Source organism: Hyalella azteca, unplaced genomic scaffold (assembly GCF_000764305.2).
Source record: "Hyalella azteca isolate HAZT.00-mixed unplaced genomic scaffold, Hazt_2.0.2 contig16994, whole genome shotgun sequence".
NCBI classification, from domain to species: domain Eukaryota; kingdom Metazoa; phylum Arthropoda; class Malacostraca; order Amphipoda; family Hyalellidae; genus Hyalella; species Hyalella azteca.
The window spans coordinates 1-14,040 of NW_025946797.1; the positions used below are offsets into that span (position 1 = coordinate 1).

General features: G+C 43.5%; 3 protein-coding genes across 3 annotated transcripts; all 3 read right to left on the reverse strand.

The window, feature by feature from the left end:
- Positions 1 to 1,278: 1,278 nt before the first annotated feature.
- LOC125179372 lies at positions 1,279 to 2,965 on the reverse strand. Its single transcript, XM_047885126.1, has 4 exons — positions 2,754 to 2,965; positions 2,032 to 2,123; positions 1,677 to 1,760; positions 1,279 to 1,430 (listed from the first exon to the last, which is right to left on the reverse strand). The coding sequence occupies exons 1-4, from the start codon at positions 2,957 to 2,959 to the stop codon at positions 1,279 to 1,281; spliced, it is 534 nt and encodes a 177-aa protein (XP_047741082.1). The 5' UTR covers positions 2,960 to 2,965.
- A 31-nt stretch (positions 2,966 to 2,996) lies between these two features.
- Positions 2,997 to 6,672, reverse strand: LOC108674946 (the record flags this gene model as incomplete). Its single annotated transcript, XM_047885127.1, is given in 6 exon segments — positions 2,997 to 3,125; positions 3,591 to 3,740; positions 4,123 to 4,273; positions 5,145 to 5,321; positions 5,605 to 5,755; positions 6,550 to 6,672. Coding segments are annotated over 6 exon segments (881 nt in total), but the record flags the coding sequence as incomplete, so codon positions are not given.
- A 594-nt stretch (positions 6,673 to 7,266) lies between these two features.
- Positions 7,267 to 10,902, reverse strand: LOC108674947 (the record flags this gene model as incomplete). Its single annotated transcript, XM_018162937.1, is given in 4 exon segments — positions 7,267 to 7,305; positions 7,701 to 7,825; positions 9,291 to 9,543; positions 10,648 to 10,902. Coding segments are annotated over 4 exon segments (672 nt in total), but the record flags the coding sequence as incomplete, so codon positions are not given.
- Between the last annotated feature and the right edge of the window lie 3,138 nt (positions 10,903 to 14,040).

Consider the following 14,040-nt stretch of genomic DNA (forward strand, 5'->3'; position numbering starts at 1 on the left):
TCTAAGCCTGCAGTCACCGAGCTATTAATTACATCGCTGATAATAGTGTCATTAATGCTTGCACCATCAATAAATGCTGAACTAATTATTATAATAATTGGAACAATAATTGAATAATTTATAAATAAACCATAGATGGTCCAACAAAAATTATGTTAACTCCATCAATAATGACATTTTTATTACATGAAATAATGAATAAAAACGTAATGTCACGCCTTATGTCCATACATATATGGCTCTTCATTAATAATTACATCATTAAGATGTCAATCAATGAGGAATTCGATAATATCTTGCTTTCTAACAGTGGTAGACGATCTTAAATAAAAATAATTGCGAAGAACACCTCAAATTTCAACAAGCAACACGTTATTTCAGCAGCAACATAACCACTAAAAAATATAAGTTAGTAAAATGCACCAATAGTTGCAGTTAGGTAACGAGGTAACCTCCCCTCATCCGGGAGAGTAACGGCCCTCCCCTCACCCGGGAGAGTAACAGCCCTCCCCTCTCCCGGGAGAGTAACGGCCCTCCCCTCACCCGGGAGAGTAACAGCCCTCCCCTCCCCCGGGAGAGTAACGGCCCTCCCCTCACCCGGGAGAGTAACAGCCCTCCCCTCACCCGGGAGAGTAACAGCCCTCCCCTCACCCGGGAGAGTAACAGCCCTCCCCTCCCCCGGGAGAGTAACGGCCCTCTCTTTAACCCGATAAGGTGACGACCCTCCCTTCACCCGGAAAAGTATCCTCCCATCACCCGGGAGAGTGAGGGACTAAGAAAGGAAGGAAGGGTAACGATCCACCCTCTCACCAGGCAGGGTAACGATCCTGAGGATCCAGGAGTCGGAGGAGCTGGTATCCTCCAGCAGCAGCAGCAGCTGAGGATCCTTCGTGTAGTCCGTCCTGGGCAGCACCACGGCATCCACCACGCGCCCTGGAGGGTAGTATCCTTCAGTAACCTCATATGTCCCTCATTACTCTCATACATCATACAACCATCCTCATACTTTACTCTTCGTACATACAAAATATTGTATGAAGCATCATAGTGAACCATATCACTGTACACAATAACACTGTACACAATATCATCGTATACCGGTACCACCACCTGCCAGCTACAATACCTGCAGCAGGTGCAGGAGGGCAGCAGGTCCTGTACAGCCCCGTCATGGTACACACCTGCAGCAGGTGCAGGAGGGCAGCAGGTCCTGTACAGCCCCGTCATGGTACACACCTGCAGCAGGTGCAGGAGGGCAGCAGGTCCTGTACAGCCCCGTCATGGTACACACCTGCAGCAGGTGCAGGAGGGCAGCAGGTCCTGTACAGCCCCGTCATGGTACACACCTGCAGCAGGTGCAGGAGGGCCGCAGGTCCTGTACAGCCCCGTCATGGTACACACCTGCAGCAGGTGCAGGAGGGCCGCAGGTCCTGTACAGCCCCGTCATGGTACACACCTGCAGCAGGTGCAGGAGGGCCGCAGGTCCTGTACAGCCCCGTCATGGTACACACCTGCAGCAGGTGCAGGAGGGCCGCAGGTCCTGTACAGCCCCGTCATGGTACACACCTGCAGCAGGTGCAGGAGGGCCGCAGGTCCTGTACAGCCCCGTCATGGTACACACCTGCAGCAGGTGCAGGAGGGCCGCAGGTCCTGTACAGCCCCGTCATGGTACACACCTGCAGCAGGTGCAGGAGGGCCGCAGGTCCTGTACAGCCCCGTCATGGTACACACCTGCAGCAGGTGCAGGAGGGCCGCAGGTCCTGTACAGCCCCGTCATGGTACACNCATCACCCCTCATGCCTCACATCACCCCTCATGCCCCACATCACCACTCATACCCCACATCACCCCTCATGCCCCACATCACCCATCATGCCCCACATCACCCCTCATGCCCCACAACACCCCTCATGCCTCACATCACCCCTCATGCCTCACATCACCCCTCATGCCCCAGATCACCCCTCATGCCTCACATCACCCCTCATGCCCCATCACCCCTCATGCCCCACATCACCCCTCATGCCCCACCACTAAGGGCGCGCCCCACGGTCCCCAGCACGGCGTGGCCCACACGCAGGGCGTTGTCGGGCCACTGGGCCTTCTCCCGGGACTCCAGACTCCTGCGGGGGGAGGGGACACTCATAGAAATGTGGGACAATTTGTCCAGATAATGAAGCACTTTTTTAAATTGTCTGTGTGTGTCAGGCACGGCCATAAGGCGCATGTCAGATTAATGCCTCAGTTAATTGATTAATCGAGAGTAACACGAGGCTAGAAATAAATATATATGTGAGTAATGAATACCTAATTACGACTAAGGTAATAGAAATATTATTCTAATAAAGCGTTAGAAATAGAAGAAGTCAGTATTTAAATAGCTGCAAGATGAAAGAAGTATTAAAGAAATTATTACCATTATTTTATTATTTAATCAAATCATCACATCATAATTATTCATTATTATTATATTATTTACAAATAATGACACGAGACCTGATCCTGGCAAGCGTAGAGTGAAGGCAATAGTGATTCAATGAGGGGTTATTCAAGAAATTATAATCATTATTTATTATTAATATATTATATACAAAGAATGAGACGAGACCTGATCCTGGGGAGGGTAGAGTGAAGTCAATAGAAGTACCTGTTAGGGGTGATGCTAGAAATTAACATTATTCATTATTAGTATCATTCATTACCATTATTATTCATTTTTATCATTATATTATTAACAAACAATGACACTAGACCTGATCCTGGCAAGGGTCCAGCGCAGGATGGCGGGCAGGGCAGGCGGGCAGAGAAGCAGCAGGTCGGCGAGGGCGTGGGGCAGCCACGCCACGAGGGCATCTGAGGGCAACCCACCAGGCACACCGTGCAGCATGGCGCTCACGTCACCCTCGTCCACGCGATCCATGAACTCGTGCTGGTGGCGCCGCCATATGCAGCCCCACATGGACAGCTCGCCCTGAGGGACAGCGTCATGTTTATTGCTAACTCGTGCTGGTGGCGCCGCCATATGCAGCCCCACATGGACAGCTCGCCCTGAGGAACAGCGTCGTGTTTATTGCTAACTCGTGCTGGTGGCGCCGCCATATGCAGCCCCACATGGACAGCTCGCCCTGAGGGACAGCGTCGTGTTTATTGCTAAAGTCGTGACGTCATCATTGTTAACATCATCATAGTTATGATTTGCATGGTTTACATCAACATAGTTAACACCAACAAGATATTTTTTGCAGAAAGAAAATTTAACAAATGATATTTTTGTTCGGCCGAAATTTACAAGGCAAATTTCCAAGTGATGACATGCGATGAACAAAGTAAATTAGCCAATCATGTGAAATATGGACACCATAGAGATTTATTGCCGTAAGCAATTATCAAAATAAAGCAGTTACTACTGCAAGAACTGAAAGCCGTTATCAAAATAAAGCAGTTACTGCAGGAAATAACAGCCGTGATCAAAATAAAGCAGTTACTGCAGGAAATAAAAGCAGTTACTGCAGGAAATAAAGCAGTTACTGCAGGAAATAAAGCAGTTACTGCAGGAAATAAAGCAGTTACTGCAGGAAATAAGATCTCACAGCTGCGAGGTGCTCGGTGCAGAGCTGCAGAGGGTCCGCTGCAGAGAAGGCTGCCCACACGGCCACGTCTGCGTCTGCAGGCTGCAGCTGCAGGAACGTCCCCATACGCTGCTGCAGGCGCCCTACCTGCTCTCTCAGGGCGGCCTCCTCCTGCAGTGTGAAGGCCTTTTTAATTTTATTTATTATTTTATTACAACACAATGTATAGAACCTTTCACTGCAATACAATACATAATATAGTACGTTTCACTGCAATACAATACATAATACATCTTATTGCAGTATATAATATATTTGCAGGTCATGCCTGAGCAGCAGGGTTGTTTCACTGTGATACAATACATAATTTAATATATTTTTTTCCAATACAATACATAATATATTTTACTGTAATATATAATGTATGCAGGTCATGCCTGAGCAGCAGGGTTGTTTCACTGTGATACAATACATAATACAATACATTTTATTGCAATACAATGCATAATATATTTTACTGTAATAAATAATACTGTATATTTCCATGTCATGCCTGAGCAGCAGGGTTGGCGAGGCGGCGGGCGGCGTAGGCCAGGAGGGCGTCAGTGAGGGCGACGGTGGGCAACATCGCCCCCACACACGCCCGCCCCACGAACCCCACGTCCTGGATACCGTCCAGCACACCCAGCAGCTCGTCCAGCACACTGTCATGTCTTATTCTTATTAACTAACGATATTTTTAGTCCCAGAACAAGTGATTACTTATAATGAAACTGAATTGGTGAATACAACTCCAGCACTGAATTCAACTCCAGCAGCCATTTTCTGCTTTATAGCTGTACAATTATGTAGGATCTAAATCTTAAACGTGTATTTAAACGGCAAATATATTGAAAAAAAAGCTGTCGCAAGAAGCTTCAAGATAATTTACTGAAAAAAAAACTATCATAAGAGGTGTCAAGCACTGGAGTTAACAGAGAGGTGTAGGGTGGCTCATTACAACGTCAGAAATAATATATTTAAAAAAACAAACACCTGTCATAAGAAGCATCAAGTCAAGCAGTGGAGTTAGAATTAACAGAGAGGTGTAGGCTTGTCATTACAACGTCAGAAATAATATATTGAACAAACACCTGTCATAAGAGGTGTCCATAAAAGCGGTGGAGTTGGCGCTGAGGGGGCGGTAGGGCTTGAGCTGCTGCAGCAGGTAGAAGGCAACAGATCTAAATAATTACAGTAATAAAGCAGTCATTTTCTGCTTTTAACCGTACAATTATCTAGGAGCAAACATACCTACATAATCTCCATCTTAAACGTGTATTTAAACGGCAAACATATAAAAAAAACTCCTGTCACAAGGAACTTCAAGTAAATAGACTGAAAATAATTTGTTCTAAGAGGTATCTAGTCAAGCGGGGGAGTTAGAATTAACAGAGAGGTAGGGTGGTTCATTACACCGTCTGAAATAATATATTTAAAAAAAACAAACACCTGTCATATGAGGTGTCCATAAAAGTGGTGGAGTTGAAGTTAATAGAGAAGTAGGGTAGAAAAAATATACAAAAAAAAAAACACCTGTCATATGAGGTGTCCATAAAAGCGGTGGAGTTGGCGCTGGGGAGGCGGTAGGGCTTGAGCTGCTGCAGCAGGTAGAAGGCTTTGCCCTTAGCGACCAGCGACGCGTCCAGCTTGAAGAGGCGGGCGAACTTTAGGGCCTCGTCGAACTTCTGCTTACTGATGAGCTTACGCAGCCTGCAGTGATAAATAACTTTCATATTGCTTCTTTATTTATTGTTTCTTCATAAATTGTTTCAAAAGATATTGTTTCTACAGTTGTACTACCACTACCTACTACCACTACCAGCACCTAGCTGCACCACCAGCAGCAGTACCTAGCCTCGGGGACGCCGTCTATGATTGTCACTACCAGCACCTAGTGACACTAGTAGTACCTAGCCTCAGGGACGCCGTCTATGATGGTCACTACCAGCACCTAGTGACACTAGCTACCAGCACCTAGTGACACTAGTAGTACCTAGCCTCAGGGACGCCGTCTATGATGGTCTTTATCTTGATGGCGCGGGCGTCAGTGTCGGGCTCGAGGAAGACCATCGCCTCGACGCCCCCCGCCAGGGGCACCAGGGCGCTGCCGCCCCCCACCCGCAGCTCGTACTCGCTCTCAAGGCCTGCAGTCACCAAACTATTAATTACATCCTTGATAATTATGCCCTTAATGCTTGCACCAGCAATAATTGTAGATCTCATTATTATAAGATCTAATTATTGCAGATCTAATTATATAATCTATCTAATTGTAACATTAATTGCATAATTCATAACTGTACCATAGATGGTCCAATAAAGATTATTGTGACTTCATTAATGCTTGCATTTTTATTACATGAAATAATGAATAATAAGGTAATGTCACGCCTTATGTACATAAATATATGGCTCTTCTTTAAGAATAGATGGTCAAATAAAAATTATTTTATCTCCATCAATAATTACATTTTTATTACGTGATATAATGAATAATAGGGTAATGACACGCCTTATGTACATAAAGATGGCTCTTCATTAATAATTCCATCGTTAAGATATTAATCAATGAGGAATTCAATAATATCTGCCTTCTAACAGTATTAGAAGATCTTACATTAAGTAATTGTAAAGAACGACTGAAATTTACCAAGGCAATACGTCATTTCAGCAGCAACATCGCCACTAAAAAATATAAGTTAGTAAAATGCACCAATAGTTGCAGTTAGGTAACGAGGTAACCTCCCCTCACCCGGGAGAGTAACGGCCCTCCCCTCACCCGGGAGAGTAACGGCCCTCCCCTCACCCGGGAGAGTAACGGCCCTCTCTTTAACCCGATAAGGTGACGACCCTCCCTTCACCCGGAAAAGTATCCTCCCATCACCCGGGAGAGTGAGGGACTAAGAAAGGAAGGAAGGGTAACGATCCACCCTCTCACCAGGCAGGGTAACGATCCTGAGGATCCAGGAGTCGGAGGAGCTGGTATCCTCCAGCAGCAGCAGCAGCTGAGGATCCTTCGTGTAGTCCGTCCTGGGCAGCACCACGGCATCCACCACGCGCCCTGGAGGATAGTATCCTTCAGTAACCTCATATGTCATTCATTACTACTCATACATCATACATCCATCCTATACTTTACTCTTCATACATCATACATCCATACTCATACTTTACTCGTCATACATCACACATCCATCTTCATACTTTACTCATCATACATCATACATGACTGAAGCAGTCGCCGGACTCCAAACATTAATTTAATACGAACTTTTTCGCGCTACATCCACAGCTCGCTAATTTGTATGTATTATCCAAACGCAATAAATATATTTCTGATAAACATTATAAGTTTTTATTGAAGGCCGAGGAGTTGCCAGGCTGCTGAATGAAAACAGTCGAGTTCTTGATGGTACAAAATATTGTATAAAGCATCATGGGGGAACAATAGCTCTGTATACAATATCAATGTATAACACCACCTGCCAGGCACAATACCTGCAGCAGGTGCAGGAGGGCGGCAGGTCCTGTACAGCCCCGTCATGGTACACACCTGCAGCAGGTGCAGGAGGGCATATAGTAATGTAATAGTGTAGTACAGTACATTAATATAGTTATGTAATAGTGTAATACAGCACATTAGTATAGTAATGTATTAGTACAGTACAGCATTGCACACGCTGGCAACGTCGCTCTGCACAGCAAGCATTTGCTTTATTAATCAAGGTTGAAACAAAATAAATAATAATGTAATAGTAAAGTACAGTACATTAGAATAGTAATATTTAATTAAAAGAATGCATTCTTCATTTAGAACCACTCTACAGCATAACTTCCAGAGCTGCCTGACAATAATAATATTTATCATAGTACGGTTATATATAGAATAATAATGTATATTAATAATATATAGCATATTATGGTGAATTGTGATATATATAATAATAATGTATACGGTATAATACAAAGTAGTAAGTAGTAAAGTAGTAGAGTTGAGACCTGCAATAAAAATACATAGCACAGTATGGTGATATATAGCGTAATAATGTATATAATACAGTGTAACAAGTAGTAAAGTAATACAATTACGACCTGCATGTATTGCTGCAGAGGCACCCTGAGCCTGTAGGTGTGCAGCAGCGTGTGCAGCTGCTGCAGCGCCTGCAGCATCACACGCAGCTCCTGCAGCGCAGCTCCTGCACACACGCTGCCTCCTGCACACAACAAATATACAGCCACTCATTTAATTCATACAATATCATCATTATCATCAATATTGTCATTGTTATCATCATTATTATGGTTATCATCGTTATTGTCATTATCATGATTATCATCATTATCATCATTTCATTCCTGTGTTGTCTTCAAAAACTGATAGCCTTTCTCATGTCAAATGATATTGCAGCATTATTTTTATTACATATATAAATAGAAATTAATTTTATTTAAAAAATTGTTTTTTGTGGTAACAGAAGTGCACAAAATATTTTTCTTGATTATCCAACCCAACCATTTTTTTATTTATGTTTCAATGTCAATCACTTCTTCATGCCCCATCACCCCTCATGCCACATCACCCCTCATGACCTCCATCACCCCTCATGCCACATCACCCCTCATGACCTCCATCACCCCTCATGCCACATCACCCCTCATGCCACATCACCCCTCATGCNGGCCACTGACCTGCGCAGTGGAGGGCCACTGACCTGCGCAGTGGAGGGCCACTGACCTGCGCAGTGGAGGGCCACTGACCTGCGCAGTGGAGGGCCACTGACCTGCGCAGTGGAGGGCCACTGACCTGCGCAGTGGAGGGCCACTGACCTGCGCAGTGGAGGGCCACTGACCTGCGCAGTGGAGGGCCACTGACCTGCGCAGTGGAGGGCCACTGACCTGCGCAGTGGAGGGCCACTGACCTGCGCAGTGGAGGGCCACTGACCTGCGCAGTGGAGGGCCACTGACCTGCGCAGTGGAGGGCCACTGACCTGCGCAGTGGAGGGCCACTGACCTGCGCAGTGGAGGGCCACTGACCTGCGCAGTGGAGGGCCACTGACCTGCGCAGTGGAGGGCCACTGACCTGCGCAGTGGAGGGCCACTGACCTGCGCAGTGGAGGGCCACTGACCTGCGCAGTGGAGGGCCACTGACCTGCGCAGTGGAGGGCCACTGACCTGCGCAGTGGAGGGCCACTGACCTGCGCAGTGGACAGGCTACTGACCTGCGCAGTGGAGGGCCACTGACCTGCGCAGTGGACAGGCCACTGACCGGCGCAGTGGAGGGCCCACTGACCTGCGCAATGAAGGGGCCACTGACCTGCGCAGCGGACAGGCCACTGACCTGCGCAGTGGAGGGCCACTGACCTGCTCAGTGGAGGGCCACTGACCTGCGCAGTGGAGGGGCCACTGAGCTCAGTGATACACCACTGACCTGCGCAGTGGAGGACCACTGACCTGCGCAGTGGAGGGACCACTGACCTGCGCAGTGGAGGGACCACTGACCTGCGCAGTGGAGGGCCACTGAACTGCGCAGTGGAGGGCCACTGAGCTCAGTGATACACCACTGACCTGCGCAGTGGAGGGGCCACTGACCTGCGCAGTGGAGGGACCACTGAGCTCAGTGATACGCCACTGACCTGCGCAGTGGAGGGCCACTGACCTGCGCAGTGGAGGGCCACTGACCTGCGCAGTGGAGGCCACTGACCTGCGCAGTGGAGGGGCCACTGAGCTCAGTGATACGCAGGCCATGTCGTCCGAGGGTAACTTTAAGGGTGGCCAGCCTGCGGTGCTCGAGCAGCTGCAGGCTGTAGCGCTGGCCTGCTGCTCCACCGTCCTGCTCAGCGGCCTGCAGCGCCTCCACGCACAACTGCTCCGTGCCTGCGCTCCATGGCACGCATGCGTGCGCCACGCACGCCGTCATGCACGACACGCGCGTCTGGGGAGAGGAGTGACTGTTAGGATGTGTGCCAGATGTGGCATGTGGCATGCGTGTGCCAGATGTGGCATGCGCGTCTGGGGGGACGATCGTCAGTTAGGATACGCGTGCCATTTGTGGCATGTGGCATGCGTGTGCCAGATGTGGCATGCACGTCTGGGGCACCAGCATCCGTTAGGATATGTGTGCCATGTGTGGCATGTGTGTGCCAGATGTGGCATGCGTGTGCCAGATGTGGCATGCGTGTGCCAGATGTGGCATGCGTGTGCCAGATGTAACATGTGTGTGCCAGATGTGGCATGCATGTGCCAGATGTGGCATGTGTGTGCCAGATGTGGCATGTGTGTGCCAGAATTGTCACTTAACACTCGCTTTCGTCTCATGCAAATTTGGGCACACATTTCTATAAATAAAATTTATGTATAAAGTTCTATAAATGTAAAGCACATGAAGTGAGGATAAAATGAATGGATGCCAGAAAATATAACTAAAAAAGAGAGTGATCTCTTCCAATCCACACAGGTTTGCTAAATGCTTGACAAATACTGGTATTATACAGGCATCATAAATTCATATCCGCTGAATGGGCAACATGTATGAATAAATTATACGTGTCCTGTAGCAAATAAAGTACACATGTCCTGTAGCATACATGAAAATCTAAACCTTTACATTATGACATTAGTGTCTTATAAATTATATCACATTTTACGACAAATTCCAATAAAGAAAATAGACTAATAAATGCAGAGGTCACCTTTTGAGCCGGTCCTTATTTAAATATTAACATACAAATAATTAAATTGAAATTTTATAAATCTTTACTGTGCATAATTATAATAGAATATAAGAGACCTGTAGGCTGTGTATGGTCCTTGAGCCCATCATTAGCAAAAATAACATTGAAATAATTAATTAAATAATGTTTAATTGTTTATTTAATATAATTCTAATGATAAGAGACCTGTAGGTTATTTGTGGCCCTGCAGACAGCATGTAACATGTCCTCTTGAGCCGATCATTATTAATATTAACATTGAAATGATTAAGTTAATAATGTTATGATTGTTAACTTAATATAATTATAAGTGAAATATAAGAGACCTGTAGGTTATTTATGGCCCTGCAGACAGCATGTAGCTTGTCCTCCCACAGCGCCTCGTGCTGCTCCCCCAGCAGCCACTGCTGCTGGTGGAGCTCCCCCAGCTGCTGCTGCACGTAATGCTGCAGCACTGCATCACTTGCTGCACTGTCACCACTGCACAGCACCGGCCTCAGGAACTGCGTCACTAGAGGCTGTACTTCTTCACCGCACACCAACCACTGCAGCACAGCACTGCACACGCTGGCCACGTCGCTCTGCACAGCAAACATTTGCTTTATAATTACCATTGAAACAATATAAATAATTATGTTATAGTGTAGTACAGAACATTAATATAGTTATGTAATAGTATTGTACAGTACATTAATATAGTAATGTAAGAGTGTAGTACAGTACATTAATATAGTAATGTAAAGTTAGTGCATTACCCTGCTAACTTGACGCCAATGTTACTCCAGCTTAAATCTTTGAGTAAAATATAAAAATATTAAGATACGTATAAGTTAAGCAATAAAGCACAAAAAAGGTATATAGAATATTTTGCGTGCAAGCACCTGGAGTTTGGAGATGGCTGCAATGTTGTGCAGATGATGATATAATGTTACTATAATATGTTACGTGAATATAATATCTTAGGTGCAAGCACCTGGACGTATAGACAAGTATATTAGGATAAGTATAGCTACTTCAGTGCAATAAAGGTGAATATAATATTATACATGGAAGCACCTGGAGTTTGGAGATGGCAGCAATGTAGTGCAGGTGGAGACGCCACTCCTGCAGGAGGGCAGGAGGGGCGCGCTGCAGGAGCAGCTGCTGCAGAGACACCACGCCTTCTGCCACGCGCTCTCTCGTGCGCCGCGTCTGCAGAACACAGATATTTATTTCGCTTGTTACTATAATATTATTATTATTGTATACATGTAAAATTATTATTAGTAATATTACATTATTAATGCCAAATATTCATTTAGCTTATTACTGTAATATTATTATTGATGTATACATGTATTAATTTATTATTATTAGTAGTAATATAACATTATTAATGTCAAATATTCATTCCCTTATTACTGTAAAATTATTAATGTATAGATGTAATAATGTAATATTATAATTAGTAATATTACATTATCAATGCCAAATATTCATTTAGCTCATTACTGTAATATTATTAATGTATACATGTAATGATTCAATATTATTATTAGTAATATTACATTATTAATGCCAAACATTCATTAGGTTGTAGAAATTTAAACGATTAAAGATTAGTTTCATTGTTATAATTTTATTATTGACTGTTAGCAATATTTTTCATCAACATTTACAGCTCAATTAGACAGTTTTTCGACAACATTTAAATATAAAACGTAATTAGACAGTTTTCCATCAGCATTTAAATATACAGCTTAATTACATGATTTCTCTTTAAAATTGACCAAACTAGAAGCCTGGTAAAGAGGTGAGTAAAATGTACGACGCAATGCATGCAAGATATTTTTGTACAGCTTGTCATCACCAAGCTAGTTAGTTAGTTCAGTTGCCGTAGTTGCTAGCGCTTCAGGTCGAGCTATCTCGCGCCGAAAGTCACATCGGACATTATTGGCTATGGGTAGATTACATCACTTGTGTGGTGTTGTGCGGATCATATGTAGTCAAATGCATTGATTAATGCCTGTCTCTTATACACATCTAGATGTGTATAAGAGACAGGTGTTCTTTGTTTCCTTGAGGAATTACAAACTGAGAAATGCATACGAAAGCTATATAACACTATTAAAGATGAAAATAGCATCAATGCTGACTTCTCAAAAGCTTAATTAAGATACTACCTATTTTGCACAGAAGATATTAAAGCATATAAATAAGTAATAGTCAGTGAAGATATGTAACTTGGTTCATTTAACAAGCCTCCTTCGTCTCTGTTTAACATGAATTTTATCTTGAATAAATTTGATATAGCGATTTATTTGATGAATTGGATTGATGGGAAAAAATAGCGAGAATATAGCATTATTTGATGAATTTGATTGATGGGAAGAAACAGGGAGAATATAGCATTACTTGATGAATTTGATTCATGGGAAGAAATATGGAGAATATAGCATTATTTGATGAATATGAATTGGATTAATGAAAGAAATATGGAGAATATAGCATTATTTGATGAATTTGATTGATGGGAAGAAACAGGGAGAATGTAGCATTATTTCATGAATATGAATTAGATTGATGGGAAGAAATATGGAGAATATAGCATTATTTGATGAATTTTAATTGGATTGATGGGAAGCAATAGGGAGGATATAGCATTATTTGATGAATTTGAATTAGATTGATGGGAAGAAATATGAAGAATATATCATTATTTGATGAATTTTAATTAGATTGATGGGAAGAAATATGGAGAATATATCATTATTTAATGAATTTGAATTAGATTGATGGGAAGAAATAAGGTACCAGGCTGGGCGTGCAGCAGGGCAGCGTGGACCACACGCAGCGTGTGGTGCAGGAGGGCCACAGTGGTGGTGTGGTCCGACGTGTGTGGCGACAACGCAGGCGTGGCTGTGAAGCAGTCAACCTCTTCTGCTGGCGACTCCTGCGCAACCTCAGCCTGCGACAATATCATATCTTATTTGTTTAAGTCTAAGATATTTTTACATAATTTCATGATCAGCTATTTTTCTTAAATTCAATATATGTTTATATTAGTTCTAGATATATTTTCTCAAATTTAATAGGTATAATTTTACTTGAGTTCAAATATTTTTTCTGAAATTCAACTTATTTTTCCTAAATGCAAGATAAGTTTTCTCAAATTCAAGATATTTTTACTTTACTTTTAGATAATTTTTTTCTCAAATTTAAGTTATTTTTTCCTAAATGCATGATAAGTTTTCTCAAATACAAGATATTTTTCCTAAATACAAGATATATTTTCTTGAATGCAAGATATAATCATAACGGAATTGGATGCAATGCTTCCATTGATGCATCCATCTTCCAGCAGTCAAAATAGCAGTAACTATGGCTTAGAAATCAGTGGTAATTTGACTTGTAATTTCTAGACATCCTAACTAATGTCAACACATTACCCGACTTAATTAATTTTATTTAGTGAAGTTAGTTATCTAACAGTGACTGACAATAGAAAACATCCCGAAATATTTTGTTAGTCAATAGAACACAGCTAGACTAGTTTCTCCGACTAGTATAGACGACTAGTTTCTACGTGGTGCTAACACCTCGCAATATTTGCTATTAATATTACTTGCTAGTTAAGTTTTTAGTACACGAATGGACTAGTTTGTTCGTAGGCTAATGCTAGTTAGTGCAATTAGTTGTGCTCCAGCAGGCTGGTTAGTACATATCTCTTATACACATCT